We start from the raw sequence: 17,231 nt of genomic DNA on the forward strand, positions 1-17,231 counted from the left end.
CTCCGTCACCCTCTGTCATCTCACCCCGTGTGTGTATCAGCCTGGGCTGAGACAGCTTCCCAGCGCGCATACACAGCCGCACCCGAACACTTCACAGGTCTTTAAAAGACCATTTACATGTTAATAAAGCTTTGTTGTATTTCACCTCTTAGGCCCCTGCATCTCCACTTTGACAATCACTGGAATCCCCCGGCCCCCACAGAGCAGAGTCTCAGAGTCCGGGCTGTTGCACCCGGCAGTGTTTGCTAACACTATTTAATTATTTTTTTTTAAACACAGGTAGGATGTCTGCAAGGTCCGCGGGCCTCCAAGGAAGGCTTGCCGGGCCGCTGGCGGCCCGCGGGCCGTACTATGAGTAACCGTGTGTTAGAGGCATTAGTGGTGCTGATCCTCAAGCTGAGCAAAGAAGTAATTGAGTGGGGGTCTTTCATACCTCTGTCGCCAACAAAGGTACACGCTAATGTATTGGCATCGGTGCTGGCCGTCCATATAGCCCAGTTGATGCCTGCATTTGCTTATTCCAAATAAGTGCAGTTTTATCCCTGGTAGAAACAGTACTGTTCTTTCTTTTAGATGTACACAGGAAGGAACGTAGCCTGGCTGTTATTGTGAGCTTTGACACACAGAAAGCCTTTGACACTTTGGAATGGCTGTACATGTAGATGGCACTGCCTGTTTACAGTCTGGGTATGACATTCCTCCAATATAGCGGACTCCTTTACACTAGTCCAACCACACATATCCATAGCAACAAAGAATCCTGGACCCAAACCAATCTACGGGGCACTCAGCAGGGCTGCCCACTTTCCTATGGACATTCGCACTACTAACCAAGCCCCTTGCGTGTTAGGTGAGACATGGTTAGATCTTATGCCATCGAAGATTGGGGCGGGGAAGTGGGAATTTTTACACATCATTTTACAATATTCCAATGATGTATTATTGTATTGGAAAACCCCAATTCAGGGTTTCTTGTGGTGCAGGATTTGAGAAGTAAGGGAACGTATCTGGACTGTGTGTTAACTGGGGGACGTCAGTTGTTCACAGAGTCACCTATCTCAGCTACCCTTGCGAATATCCAATGAATTGTTAAAGCATCTGGATTAGCTTTGAACCAAGGGTTGTATATAAAGTTAATGTAATTGAGGTGATGAAGTAAAACAAATGTTCTGTGAATTTGTGGGGCGTATTCCCAATGTCGTTTTTAGGACCGATCGCATTTATTAAAATTATCTCCTCGGCCTGATTTAGTTTTCCATGTCGCGCCTATGTTCATACTAAAGTGTTAATTTAAGGAATTGGATCTGATGCTCACACCCTTTCAATGGGATAAGAAATCATCAAGTGTAACATAACGATAAGTGGTTTATCTTATGAGGAAGGTAGGTAAGAAGTCCCACATTCTGAGTCCTATTGTTAAACTGTGGTATTGCAGCAGGTCATAGACTGGTTTATTGAGATCTCACAGAGTCCTATCACAAACATGGTCCTCAATCAAAAAGGCCTAGTGTCTTTACCGGTATTGCCTGTGAAAGCGCCCACATTTCTACTTAGTCCCATGAAAATCATTCAGAGAGTGGAGGATTAGGACTGAGTGAACCGTGCAAGATAAAGCAACTGGCCGAATGACTGGTGAGCAACACCTGTGAATTTCCAGGGAGGCATCTAATTCTCACTGGATGGTGGGGGCTGAAGGGGAGGACGGGGTACGTGGGGGTTGGTATGGAGAACGTTTTGTGGTACAGAATATCATACTGGAGTCAACTGGAAAATTCCATGTTGAGGATAAACCCATAACGTTTTGAGATGCACCAGCTTTTGGTAATTTCAAGCCCTGATGACCTGGGGAGCCTTTGTAAGGTGTGGTGGATGTAGAAATCGGTAGTGATAAGCTCCCTGGTACTGCGTAGCATGCTGATAACTTATCTTGAGATTGTGGCTAAGGTGAAGGTGAGATGAGAGTTAAGCCTGGAGATGCAGTTGGTCCCCCGCACCCGAAAGACCAGATCGGGAGGCCGCTCCTTCTCCTTCCTCACGGCCACAGCCTGGAACGCCCTCTTGCTCCACCTCTGACAGACAACATCGCTTCCCATCTTCTCAAGAAACCTCAAAACCTGGCTCTTCGACAGACCCCCTCCTTGATGGACTGGAACCTGCACCTCTCTACCCCCAGCGCCTTGAGACCCTTACGGGTGAGTAGTTGCGCTTAACAAATACCTGATTGATTGTAGACACAATGTGTTCAGCAATAAAATAATACATCTGCCCCTAAATGTGTCTTTCTCCGCAATAGGTTTAAGTGAGTCACTATAAATAGCGGATGAGGGCCTGAAGCTATTGTCGCTTCCACCTGTCCCAAGTGCTGGTGGGAGAAGCGGACTTCTGGCATATGTTGCAGGGATGTGAGCTTGTGTCACACCTTTGGGATGGGAGTGTGGAACGTTTGGCAGAATTCTTGGGCTGGTAATTAATTAATTCAGCTAAGCTTTTCCAGCGGGGATTGTTGTCGGTAAAAAAGAGACCCACCCTCAGCTTAGGTTCCTTACTCTGCTTCTTGCAAAGCACCAAATTGCTGGGGAATTGGAAGCGCTTCTGCTAATCAGAGTGTGGCTAGCATGCTTGACAAATGTGATAAAATGGCATAATATCTATGTGATATTAACTTGTTTTGCATTCTGTTCATTGTGTACCATTATTGCTCCCATCTTATTGGGAATGGCAGCTCGGCATGAGTGCCACACTTGTACAGCTGATTTTATGCATTTTATTTTCAAAAATCAATAACATGTATTTTAAAAATAACATTTATGAAAATAGATAAATGTCAATCCCATTTAGATAGATGCCAATTTATGGATAGAAAAGTGCATAAAATAAGGTCAAGACGGAGTTTTCTTCTTTTTCTTCTTCTTTGTCTTCTTATTTGCAACTGCAGTCTGCTTGATTGATTTCCCTTTCATCTTCAAGATTTTTATCTTGTATTTATTCTTCTTGCTCCGATTCTGTTTTACTCTGAAAAACAAAATTTGTTTAAAGCATTATAGGTTTTCAAATTGGCTATTTTGACCAAAACCCTAACAATTTCTCTCCATTTTGCCATGTAAGCTGTTTTTGGATAGATTGCTGGCTAAAGTGTTGTGCTAAGTTCTCTATGATCAGCTATAGCTTGGACACATCAAACATTTGAATCTCTACTGTGATAACAAATTTAACATGGTTTCAAAATTTGAACACATTACACTAAGGTTAAGAACACAACACTGCACTCGTCATATATTCTCCGCCACACTTTTCGAAAAAACCATTGCTCATGTTACAGCAGTTTGCACCCTCGTTTTTGGTAATAGCTGCACCCAGCTTTTCCTAGCCGTCAGTGCTTGGTTAATATATTCAATAACCAATTGGTTTAAAATCCAGTTTTGATTTGTCATTGTCGTTTGAATTGTTTACACAACTCTTCTTAGTCTACCAATTCGAAATTATGGTCTGGGCAGTCTCTTCCACCCAGCACCACGATGGCTGAAGCTACCTGAGAAGAAGTGTTGATTTTTTATTATATTTACATTGAAATTTGGACATCTTCACCCTCCTCAATACAAAAATCCAAAATGGTCCCCTAATACCATTGCACTGTGTGTAGGCTTTTGCCTCATTAGCTTGCGCTAACAGTATATCTAGGAAGACACCAGTTGAACTCAAAACCTATTGCTTAAGTCGCCAGTTAACACAGCTTAGAGGAGAACTTTACTTTTACTGACTGTACAAAATAGTCGAAACAGTTTTGATAATTGAGCATGTCAGGGAAAATGTACAGAGAGTCATTTTTAAAAATTGAAGTAAGTGCGGTGAAGAGGAGCAGCTCGTAAATTTGAGATGTTAAACCTCTTACAAGTGGAACCACACCATCCATTCATCTCCCTGACTGGGAGTATTTACTTCTGTATATCGGCTCTGAGGTGTGTTGTCTTGGATATAGTTGGGATTACCAATTGTTTAATAACCCTCATTTTGTTAATTGTGACTGGCTGTCTTTCATTCATAAGTATCAAAAAATGTCTGCAGGAGAGAGACTGAACTTTGCCACTGGCCTCATGTGGTGGCTTATTTCTTTCAAAAAATGAGTTTCTCTCTTATCCAATGAAATAATAAATGGAAAAAATATAGTCAGTTGAATAATGCAAATACAGTTTGTGAAGTTAAAATATTTTATAAAAGTAAAGAGCTTCAGCAAAAGTAAGTCTCATCAAAAGTGAAGGGACATCAAAATAATAATTGGTAACTACCCAAAACAGCAATTACTGGAACAAGAAACTAAGGTGCCGATTCCGATCCTGGAAAAAATTGCCCCGTACGAATCGTATCCGATATTTTTACCGTACGAATCGTACAAGTAGCGTACAAACTGCCAAGTACGATTCGTATGGGAAAATGTCCATACGAATCGCATTGGGAAAATTTCCCCACACGTCCTCGGGTCGGAAAATGTGTCCGACACATCCCCGGACGATTTACCCTACGAATCGGAAAAATGAAGTCCGACCGCGCAAGTACGATCCGTCCCGTCCTTCCAATTTTACAACCGTATGGAAAATACACCGTAAGGACCGAACTCCCATAGCAACCATCGAGACATGTGCCCGCTTACGCACCGAACACCCCCCCAGCCCCCGTATGTACGTGCCAAACGCCCCCCCCGCCGCGGATGTACGCGCCGAACCCCCACCCGTGTATGCATGGAGCGTACCCCCACCCGTGTATGTACGGCGCGTACCAACACCACACCAGTGCATGTACGCGCCGAACCCCCACCCGTGTATGTACGGCGCGTACCAACACCCCACCAGTGCATGTACGCGCCGAACCCCCACCCGTGTATGTACGGCGCGTACCAACACCCCACCAGTGCATGTACGGCGCGTACCAACACCCCACCAGTGCATGTACGGCGCGTACCAACACCCCACCAGTGCATGTACGTGCCGAACCCCCACCCGTGTATGTACGGCGCGTACCAACACCCCACCAGTGCATGTACGCGCCGAACCCCCACCCGTGTATGTACGGCGCGTACCAACACCCCACCAGTGTATGTACGGCGCGTACCAACACCCCACCAGTGCATGTACGGCGCGTACCAACACCCCACCAGTGCATGTACGCGCCGAACCCCCACCCGTGTATGTACGGCGCGTACCAACACCCCACCAGTGTATGTACGGCGCGTACCAACACCCCACGAGTGCATGTACGCGCCGAACCCACACCCGTGTATGTACGGCACGTACCCCCACCCGTGTATGCATGGAGCGTACCCCCAACCGGGTATGAATGGAGCGTACCAACACCGTTCTCGTGCATGTACAGCGCGTGCCAACACCCCACCAGTGCATGTACGCGCCGAACCCCCACCCATGTATGTACGGCGCATACCAACACCCCACCAGTGCATGTACGGCACGTACCAACACCCCACCAGTGCATGTATGCGCCGAATCCCCACCCGTGTATGTACGGGGCGTACACCCACCCGTGTATGTAAGGAGCGTACCCACACCCCACCAGTGCATGTACGCGCCGAACCCCCACCCGTGTATGTACGGCATGTACCCCCACCCGTGTATGTATGGAGCATACCCACACCCCACCAGTGCATGTACGCGCCGAACCCCCACCGTGTATGTACGGCGCGTAAACACCCCACCAGTGTATGTACAGCACGTACCAACACCCCACCAGTGCATGTACACGCCGAACCCCCACACGTGTATGTACGGCGCGTACCAACACCCCACCAGTGTATGTACGGCACGTACCAACACCCCACCAGTGCATGTACGCGCCGAACCCCCACCCGTGTATGTACGGCGCGTACCCCCACCCGTGTATGAATGGAGCGTACCAACACCCCACCAGTGCATGTACGTACCGTACAGACGCCAAAAACACACATACTGAACCAGGACAACCCCAAAGAACACAAGGAGAGTCAATTCGATTCACACAATACCACAAAACATGTCCAACAAGCACAAATACACCCCATACACTGACCTGCAACTGCCAAACAGCTAAACAGAGGCCCAAAACACAACAACTCCTTATAACACACCCACCCAAAGTTCAAACACACCCACACCCACAAATGGACCAATAAAAAGGCCCAACACACACAAACCATGATCCTTTGCAACAGATCCACCACTGCCAGACCACAGAGACAACGCACTGCACCATACTACAACCATCAATACACCTTACACTTGCACTCCTTCACACAACCACCATCACAAACACCCCCTCATCACATTCACACACACACACCTTCACAACCACACTCACACACTTACAACCATCCACCCCCACACCCCCACAACCATCCACACCCACACCCCACACCATGCCCACTAACAAGAATCCAAAGTTCACAAAGGATGAGCTGGAGGTCCTTGTCGACGAAATCATCAGTGTCGAGCCACAGCTCTTTGGAACATTGGTCAGACGGACCAGCATATCAGAAAAATTAGCCATGTGGCAGAGGATTGTCGATGCTGTGAATGCTGTTGGGGCCACCAGAAGGACCAGGCATGAGTGCCAAGCCAGGTGGTACGATCTGCGGAGGACGGTCCGCCGCAAAATGACCGACGATCACAACCAGGGGAACATCACTGGAGGAGGGCCGCCACGCAGACTGGTACAGTACCATCCCTGGGAGGAGAAGGTGATGGCCACGCTGCCGCCGGTGGGAGTAGACGGAGTACAAGGAGTCCCAGACCCTGGTGAGTACAAAACAACTCACCTCACATGGGGGGGAACGCCATACACAACCAAAATCCCAATCATGCACGCAACCCCCCCAAAGCCAGCACCGGACACAACCACACTCCAAAAACACACACATGCCACTAGCGCCTCTATGCCCCATGCACCAAGCAAGGCCATGCCAAGTCACAGGTCACACAAAACACCAACACAAGACAGGATGTCCCCGATGCCGGGAGGGTGGGCCCCAAAACTAACATACAGCAACTCTGAAGCACACAACAATGCCCTCAGCCCATATGGCCTAGGGCACAGCCATACAAACAGTGTGTCCCCACACAGTACTGTGTTGCCTGCAAATGGTGGGCGCGTTGCCGGATGACATGGGTATGAAGGCACAATTTGCACATAACAGCAGCTAATCAAGACGCATCACTCTGGAAGAGTGTCAGCACACACCGCCACAGCAGCAGTGCCGACTCAGACACTCCGCCCAATGGGTGCCCGGAGACTACAAACAAACCCACATGAACAAGACAATGGCCTTTGAAAGACCTGCAGACTGTGTGTCCCCAGGAAGCTGGGCTGAGGTGACAGACGGTGACACACAGAGGGAGGGAGGAGGCTGACGGAGGGAGGGAGAAAGGGAGACAGAGGGAGACGGACAGAGGGAGGAGGCTGACAGAGAGAGGGAGAAAGGGAGACAGAGGGAGACGGACAGAGGGAGGAGGCTGACAGGGAGGGAGAAAGGGAGACAGAGGGAGACGGACAGAGGGAGGAGGCTGACAGAGGGAGGGAGAAAGGGAGACAGAGGGAGACCAAATCACCCTTGGGTGGTGTGGCCATGTCCGCTCATCAGCAGGTGGACTGTGTGCATGTAGACAAGGTTTGGCAGTGCCTGAACCCCCCCTTTTACCTGTGATAAACACTGGGACATGTGTCAATCTGTGCAAGAGTACATCCGTGCTGCAGGCACAAACCTAACCTTACACCCAGTAAACCTACCCACTGTGTTTGGTAGAAGCCTGTCACAAATGCTCAAGTTACCTACCTGCATTCTCAAATAGCATGGTGAAAACACCATTTGGCAAAGTACAGTGCAACACGTAAGGCGGCTCTGCATGGCTCGCTACGCCCGCTCACTACACTGCTGACTGCGTTCCAAAAATATGCATCAACTAAGATTGTGTCACACATAGGTAAAGTGTCGAAAGCTGTGGCCAAGGGACATACCCATGCACAAGTGCACTGCGAGAGGAATGCAAGCCATATCCAACCACCCAGAGGAACTGTGCCAACTCAAAAATGAATGAAACATGGATGTCGCATGTAACACAATTAACATAGTCTTTCTCACACACAGGTCAACGTCGTCGATCTCCCCCCAACACTGGGGGAAGACTCACAGGACCAGGCTCTGCGTGAAGAGGACCCCACCGGCAGCGACGACTCTCACCACTCCGTGGATGACCCAGACCAACCTGGCCCCTCTGGTGTCCAAGCACCTGCGTCAGGTACAACTGTGCCAACCACCACCCCCATTCCTGCCACATCCCAGGAGACACCCAGGAGCCCTGCCCGCACACAACAACACAGCCAGGAGGGACAAGGTTCTCCGGGCACCCAGGAGGAGGCAGGCGACACCGCAAATGCCATCCCTCAGGGGTCCCGGAGACCCGATGTGCCCACAAAGGCAGGCCAGGTGCAAGTGGGCAGGGGTGGTGGGAGTGGAGGACGGCGGAGGCGCGAACCTGACCAGTTGGCTCAGGAACTGGTAATGTCACACGTCAGCAACATCCTCGACTCATACCGGCGTGACACCAGGGGCCTCAGCCAGGTAGTGGAGACCCTCAGAGAGATCAAGAACATGCAGGCCGAGCAATATGCCAGTCAAAAGCTACACCAAGGACGGATGGAGGCAAGACAGGCTGAGCTCGTGGCGGTGCAAACGGAAATGACCCGTGTACTCCGTCGGATTGCCGACAACATGGGCAACCCTCCCTGTGCCACCAGGCGAAGAACATCACCACCCACAGGGAGGGATCAGGAGGAGGAGGATTCATCCGACGGAGCATCCCAAGCATCGTCACAGCCTGCATCTGAGGGTCCCCGCAGGAAGGTGGGTCGTCCACACAAAAGACAGTGAGAGTCAGCGGAACATCACCATCTCCCAGGTCACCTGGCCTGGCACCTGGCCCTCTGGCCCAACAGCAGCACTACAGCAAATGACATTCTCTGCCACATGGACTTGCTGGTCAATGTCTGACCAATGTTGACAAAGACTGTGGCTAAGACTCTGATGACTTCCATTGGCAAGGATACCAACTCCCCCAGTGAACTTTGGATTCTACATTCCCGCCAAGCACCTCTTGTCATCCCCCCAAACACGTACCCCACCACAAATAAATATCTTCACAATCACGAGATGATGCCGTCATTTTGCATTATTCCACTACATGTGTGTGTTGTAAAGTCAAACCATGCCTGAGTTTTGAAGTAACTCCAACCATGCATACCCTGGGGTCTGAGTCTGGCACAGGACACACATGGGTCACAATGTATCATCCAATACAGACATGGAGCACCATACTCACCCGTGATAGGCCCAACCAGCTGAGGGGGTGCCCGCACAACTGTGCCCACAGACCTATTTAGAAGAGCAACAGTCATGCGCAGAGGTCAGGGATCATGTGGAGTGTCCTGGGGTGCTACTCCCAGGTATGTGTAGACAGGTGGCAGAACCATGGCCCGCATGCTTGAGTCAGGTGGATGTGGAGAATGGTGGGCCGGCCAAGGTTGGATGCCTGGAGATGGCACAATGGGGTCTTGGATCACAGTGCCACAAGGTTGTGTTGTGGTTGTGGGCTGCATCCTGAGTGTGTGCGTGGATTGAGAAGGTCATCCTGCAGCTGGCAGTGATCCATTCCCCCCATCGCTGTTGGACGTTGATGTGGCCTGGTCGCCGGATGTAGAAGCAGAGCTGTGCAGATGCACCCTGGATGTGGACAAGTATCATGGGAGTTGTAACGCACATGTCCGTAGAGTGCAGGGTAGGATTAGACACGGATGTCGTAGTTGACCTGGGGGATGGTCTCTCTTGCCTTGAGGTGGATGGAACTGGGGAACTTGTGCATAATGCAGAGTGTGCTGCAGCATGAGGCACAGATGCCGCTGATCAGCATAGCACATGTCAGCAAGCAATCCATGATGAACACCAGCTCGTTCCCGTTGACACTGGGTGCCCTTGCTGCAGGCCCTGCAGCAGCATGCGCCATGTCAAGAAAACAATGCCCCAAGTTGCACACAAAGACAAGGATCTCAGGAAGGAACTATGCAAAAGGTGTATGTCAAGGAAGGAATGTCTAGTTCAACATGCCACACACACAATGGATGCATATGCAGCACAGTGGCCGTCGTGGAGACTTACATGCCATAATACCTATACAGCCATGGACATCATGCACAATACAGATTCTAATCCCTGACAAACAGCTTGCATCTTGCTACTCTACACATAGACCCATATGCACCATCTCTGATAACTATGCCAGACATGCCGCATGCACAGTGGCAACAGACCACCATTGACAGAGATGAGGCACCTTGGAGGCAGAGGGACACCTTTATTAGTTATGTGTGTCGGAATGCTAATGCAACTCTGTCAACACATACACAGGTCATGTGGATGAACATGTGGGACCGACACTGGCACCTCCCTTTGCACCACATATGCTGGAAATCCATAGAACTGGCACACAAGTGACGGGTTACAGCTAAACACCCCCTGCTGCTCATGGAGAGGCTGCCATATACCATTGAGCCTCCAATGGGGAATTCACACACCATGTCAACCCGGTGCAACCCGTATGTTTTCGAGGGCAGTGTTACACACATTGATGGCTCCATCACAATCCACAATCCCATTACAGATGACTGTCAGCAAGTCTGACCATCAATTCAGGTGAATTCAGCTCCATGTCATGTGCCCCATGGTGATTCTACATGTATGCTAAGTATCCAAACATGAACAGGAGCAGTGCACACACAATCAAAACAAATACCAAACCCAAAAAGCCGTGCTGCTTCCCTTACCCTAAGGAGATTTCCAAACGTGTCCGTGCATGTAACGCTGATTCAGCACATGTTGCCGTGTTCATGAGGAATAGCAGGAGCACAACAATGCCACCAGCAGACAGCATGCACAAGTACCTGTGGATGAGAGACACACCAGAAGTCAGCCATTTGAAGCACATCCGCATGCATGTGCATGTACTCGACACGTATGAGGTTGTCAACATGCTAGGTGACAAGGATGACTCTGGAAAAACATTCATCTATTGCACCATCACTCGAGTGACACATCCAAACACACCTCTGACTCACCTGGCAGACATGCAGATGGACACACACATTGCAACACATACCACACATGGCCCAATGCGTGCACACTCAGACACTGGAACTCACCACTAAGCAAAGAAGTTGCGTATGAGCCAACTCCGGATGTCCTTTTCCGCCTCCTCCTCCTCCACATCACTTGCCTCGTGACCAAGCCCTTCATCCTCCACGGGTGGATGGTCCTTCTCATCCGGATCCAGGATGAGTGGCACAGCTTTCTCCACTGCCATGTTGTGCAGCATGCAGCACACGAGGAAGATCTTGCATACCTTCACCGGTGCATATGGGAGTGCGCCACCGGTCTTGTGGAGGCAACGGAATCGGCTCTTCAGGAGGCCAAACGTCCTCTCTATCACTCGCCTGGTCCGCCCATGGGCGTTGTTGTAGCGGTGCTCGGCAGCCGTGCTGGGGTTGCAGAGAGGCGTGATCAGCCATGGCATGTTGGGATAGCCAGCGTCCCCTACATGGAAACATCATGGACAAAAGTGGGTCAGGAGAAGTAGTAAGACAGGAAGATGACGCTAAATACAGGACTGACAGAGTATACCCACCAACAAGACATGCCCGTTCAGTGGGCAGCGGCAGCATCATTTCAGGCACCCTGCTACGCCTCATGATGTAGGCATCGTGTGCTGATCCTGGAAAACGAGCACAGATGTGAAATCACCATGTTGGCAAGACACACCACAAGGGCATTAATGGAGTTTTAATGCTTGCGGTTCCTATACGCTGCCTCCTGTGCTTGTGGTGGTACCAAAGCCACATGTGTTCCATCTATGGACCCAATGACATGGGGCATCCCTCCCAGGGCATAGAACTCACGCTTGACACCTGTCAACTGCTCAGGAGTTGGGAATTTAATGAACTCATCTAGGTGAACCAACATGGCCTCTACAAAATCATGCAGCACACGGCTGAACATGGTTTGGGACATGCCACCAACGTGAGCAATGGTATGTTGAAAGGTACCCGTGGCAAAGAAATGTAGGGCTGCCATCACCTTCATCTTGGGTGTCAGTGCACCAGGATACCTGTGTAACGGTTGGAGGTGTGCTGCCAGCCGTGTCGTCAAGTCCTCAATCAAACGTTGGGGGAAGCGGTAGCGGCGTATACAGTCATGTTCCCTCAGGTCAGCCAAGTCCGGAATTGGTCGAGGGAGAGGCGGAGCCCTGCAGTGAATTTGAAGGGACAACGAAGAGAGAGTACAGTACACCGCCAATGTACTGAGCACATGTTCAACAGGCAATACACATATGCTACATACAGAGTCAGGTCTGTGCAATGAGCCCTGGACACGTATGCCAGGCAGGGGACACTCCTACCAAGAGCCAGCTACATACGTCGATTCTCAACCTCAATATGCCATGCCATGAAACTAGCTGTGGGCCAGTGTAAGTGAACAGGCAGACTAATTACAGGAGTAACAGACATCCACATATGTGCAGAAGAAGGATGTTTATTGTACAGACAGGTTGCGGAACACTAGATGCACAGGTCACATGTCATAGAAAAAGGACAGACCACACACCTTGCCATGAGGGAGTACATGTCAAGACTGATCACACATACATTGAGAGTATGCAGATATGTCCTTGTTATGAAACTCCGCGTCCATGCATACATACACACCTTATGTCGGATTACACATGTGGGCTGGTGTGCGTAACAGTGTGCCATGCCCATCTACTCACAGACACATGTCGGTTGCAGCAACTGCAGATGCATTTGACCAAACACCTACAGTCAACCTATGGGAACACATGACACACACATGACATAGTTACAGCGTGCAACGCGGGCATTCACATCTCGGGGGTAATATTCCGTGTACCTGGCATCAGGGGACAGTTGCGGGTGTCGGTGACTGTGCCATGCCAGTGACGCATGGCTCAACAAGTCTGTACTACATGCACACATGTCAATGGAGTGAAGGGGATGTGTGGCACATAGTGCACCATCACACATTTCATGTGTACACAGCTCATCATACTTAAATTTGCTTCACACCTCAGGAGTAATGTGCCACATCACAGCCTGACACACCTGTGCCCGACACACATAGTACTGCACAGACAATGCCTTGATGTCCAGCCTTGGACAAGTATGACAGCTCTATTCCTGTCTGTGTGCCGCCTGTCACCACTGTCAGGTGTGAAACACACCGTACATACGCTCTGAGGGCGTGTGTAGGGTCTCTATCACTATGGGTGTGCTGGCCTATGCGTACGCCATAGTAATACGGACCTTACACGCATGTGTAGGGTCACTGTCACTAGGGGTGTGCTGGCGTATGCGTACGCCATAGTAATATGGACCGTACACGCGTGTGTAGGGTCCCTATCACTAGGGGTGTGCTGGCGTATGCGTACGCCATAGTAATACGAACCGTACATGCGTGTGTAGGGTCCCTATCACTAAGGGTGTGCTGGCGTATGCGTACACCATAGTAATACGGACCGTACCCGCGTGTATAGGGTCCCTATCACTAGGGGTGTGCTGGCGTATGCATACGCCATAGTAATACGGACCGTACACGTGTGTGTAGGGTCCCTATCACTATGGGTGTGCTGGCGTATGCGTACGCCATAGTAATACGGACCGTACACACGTGTGTAGGGTCCCTATCACTATGGATGTGCTGGCGTATGCGTACGCCATAGTGATACGGACCGTACATACACGTGTACGGTCCGTATTACTATGGCGTACGCATACGCCAGCACACCCATAGTGATAGGGACTCTACACACGCGTGTACGGTCCGTATCACTGCATTTGGGGTGCCCTAGGGCTGTGGAACGCACCGTACCTGTGTGAAAATGTTGAAATTACATAGGGGACACATGAGGGACAAGTATAATGGCCTAAATGCATGCTGGTTGTCATGGAGACCGAGTTTACAGTTTGAATTTTTGCATCAGGTGGCCAGCAGAAGTCGGTTGGAAACAATATACTTTGTTGCAAAGTGGTTGTTGATTTGACATCATGCTCAATTTTTAAACCATGCAAAGCCCCTCACTGGGGTAGGTTTAAAAGGATTGGAGGAAACGTAGGATGCTAATGTGACTGACCAATCTCTCTGAACTCCTGTAAATGTAACAGGCCAGCAAGGCAGATATAAGGCAGCCAGGTCCCATGAGAGAGCACTTGCCTGCACATCCTTTCATTCTACAACACTGCTGCTGCTCGTGATTCCTCTGGCACCATGTCCAGGTCCGTGGAGAGGGCCCAGCCATTCACCATGGAGGAGAATATGGCATTGGTGGATGTGATCCTCCCACAGTACACCATGCTGTATGGTCGACCAGGGGAGCAGGTGAGAGCTGACTCCAGTAGCTTAGACTGTGCCCCTTTTTTGTGACTGTGACTTCTGGCATTGTGTCCCTGTGTGACAGACATGCAATGTTGTTTGGAGTGGGTCCCAGGGTGGGGAAGGCCTCATGTCTCCCATGCAGCGCATGCTGTGGTTCCTGTGTGCACTCCTCACTTGCATAGTGCTTACTGTGAAAAACAATGCATGGTGCATGCCACATTCTGCCTGGCTACTCCTCCTGGGAATGTTGTTGCTACAGTCCTGATGTGATTCTGTGTTCCCCCCAGTGTGACAGGTGACAGTACCCATAGATGTGTGTTTGTTTAGTGTACCTGTGCTGTGAGTGTCCAAATGATGTGTTCGTCCCCTGGACATTGGTGTGTGTGTGTAAGTCCCCTGTCATGTGGGTGAGTGCATATGGGGAGTGTTGCACACCAGCTGCATGAGGGATGGATATACCCTGGCCATGTGATGTGTGCAGGGAGCAGTGCTGTGTGACTGCCGTGCTGAGCCAGCCCCACACCTGTGACACCCCCCAGTCTAGTGGCACATGGGCAGAGTGAGGTTTGTACCCGCAGTTGGCAATGGCAGGTGATTGTCCTGTACCTGTGTGTGTCTGTGTACTCTGCTGAGGTTGCGTCAGTGGGCTGGGGCATGTGACTGCTTTGAGGTGCTGTACATATTCCTGGTGTTGCTTGCGATGCACAGTGTGATCCAGGATCCTTAATTGTGAGGCACCCCTCATGCCACCTGTGTACTTTCATTGCTACGTAGTGCATTTTGCCTTCCCCAGAGGATAATGTCCCTATGACAAAGGGGAAATTAGTTTTCTGCATACCATGGCCTGTTCAAACAAGACAAATTATTAATGTGTGTGTCTCTGTGTCATTGCTCAGGTGTATTAAAGTATTCTCACTTTTGCATCCTCACTGGTAGGCGTCCATGCCAAGGGGGAGATATGGAGGCGAGCCGTCAGTGCCGTGCGGAAGACGGAGGGTCGGAAGCGGCGCCTAGCCCAGGTGAGGAAACGCTGGCAGGATATCCGGTGCTGGACGAGGAGGATTGCACGGGTCCTGCTGGGGGACTCACCTGAGAGCACCAAGAACCGTGGGCGCCGGCGTCTGACCCACATCCATAAGCGTGTGCTGGCGGTGGTCTTCCCCGACTTGGATCGGCGCTTACTGGAGAAGCAGCAGCAGGAAGGGGGTAGGTACATGTGTGTTTGTTGTGTGTCCCCAGCTTTTGGAAGTGCGCAGTTGCATGGATACACTGCCAGGGTTTAAATGTGCAGTGCATAACCAGTTCCCCAAAGTAAACACCTGCTGTTCTTCCTCCCTTCCCCTCCTTGCCATGTGTTCCCGGGTCTGTGGGTAGTCACTCTTGCACAAGGTAATCTAGGCTGGCAGTTAATCCAAGTGCACAATGCTTGCAGCATCATGTGTGGGGGTGGTGTGTAAGCGGTTTTGGGACCTTGCCTGTGCCCTGGCCAGGTCAGTCATTGTGGGGTCCATGACAGTTGGCACTGATGCTGAGTCCCGACATAGGAGTGTGTCTTAGAAGTGTACTGCCTTACAGCATGCATGTACAATGTTGTGCCCTCTGACATGATGTGCATGAGTGGGAGTAATGCATAGTGCTGGGACAGTTGCTTCAGTTGCAGTCATATCCATCCAGGACCATGGAGGTGTGTGGCCACTACCGTGCCCTGGGGCACCTTTTCCTAGGTATCATGTGTGTCATCCAACAATGTGGACATTCTCAGTGTCTTCGGCATAGGTTGGGTTCTGTGGCATTGTACCCTGGCCTCATCTGTATTTGCGTAAACTGTGCTACATGTGTCCACGTTACAGTGTGACCCAATTTTGCTTGTGCATACTCACGGTGGGCAGTGCCTGTGTGCCTTGGTACGACAATCTGATGATGGTTGTTGGAGCCGGCCTCGTGGCGTGGTCCTGTTCCCCCTCGCTCAGCCGCACGAGGTCCCATGCACCTCGGGGCTCCTCCATCTTGGATTACACGTCACTCCACGTGACCACCTCCGTGACCCTGCTCTACCCGGCCTCGGCCCCAGCGAGGCCCGACATCGAGGCGCCAACCCCTGGCCCGGGGGATACCACGTGAGCCCTTCCCACTCCCAGCGGAGGGCAGTATCGATGGGACCCCCAACCGTCCTTCCACACCTAGGTGCGATCGCCCCACAGCTCTCTGGGGCCTGGCGCCTCTCCTGCTGGGCGTCTGGGCGCGCCCTACCCGGCCTCTCCGCCCTCCTGGGCGCAAGGGTCCGGACATCAAAGGGCTCAAGACCTATATCTGGGGCGACCCGACAACAAGATGACAGTTGTATCCCGGAGTCAAGAGCCCTGCTGATCGGATCGCGGCTGACCCTACGGAGAAAGACTCTTCCTGAACCTACCTACTGAGCCCTGCTGACGACGTCGCGGCTCCATCGTGCTTACAAGACCTTCACGAACCTTTGGGGCCCTGCTGACGCCGTCGCGGCCCGACCTTGTTGCAACAGACCATCAGAGCCCAGCTGACCTCGTCGCGGCTCGACCGAAGCGGACCTACCACCGGAGCCCTGCTGACTGTGTCGCGGCTCGATCCAAGCGGAACTACCACCTGAGCCCTGCAGACGCCGTCGCGGCTCTCCACGTCCGAGCCGCTCTGAGACCAGCACCCAAGGTCTGGCGCAGAGCCTTCCCGTACCTGGCTGGTACCAAGACTGTCCCGCTACCCTATCCCTCCAAGAACATTGAGACTC

General features: G+C 51.0%; 1 protein-coding gene across 5 annotated transcripts in view; it reads right to left on the reverse strand.

Annotated features, from left to right (window-relative positions):
* Positions 1-2,786: 2,786 nt before the first annotated feature.
* ZCCHC4 (zinc finger CCHC-type containing 4) overlaps positions 2,787-17,231 on the reverse strand; it is a 452,628-nt gene continuing 438,183 nt past the window's right edge. For all 5 annotated transcript variants that reach the window (XM_085642314.1, XM_085642317.1, XM_085642316.1 and 2 more), the window contains one exon: positions 2,787-3,012. In XM_085642314.1, the coding sequence (XP_085498440.1) occupies positions 2,880-3,012 (133 nt within the window). In that variant the 3' untranslated portion in view covers positions 2,787-2,879. The remainder of the gene's footprint in view (positions 3,013-17,231) is intronic.

Source organism: Triturus cristatus, chromosome 2_2, assembly GCF_964204655.1.
Source record: "Triturus cristatus chromosome 2_2, aTriCri1.1, whole genome shotgun sequence".
In the NCBI taxonomy this organism is placed as follows: domain Eukaryota; kingdom Metazoa; phylum Chordata; class Amphibia; order Caudata; family Salamandridae; genus Triturus; species Triturus cristatus.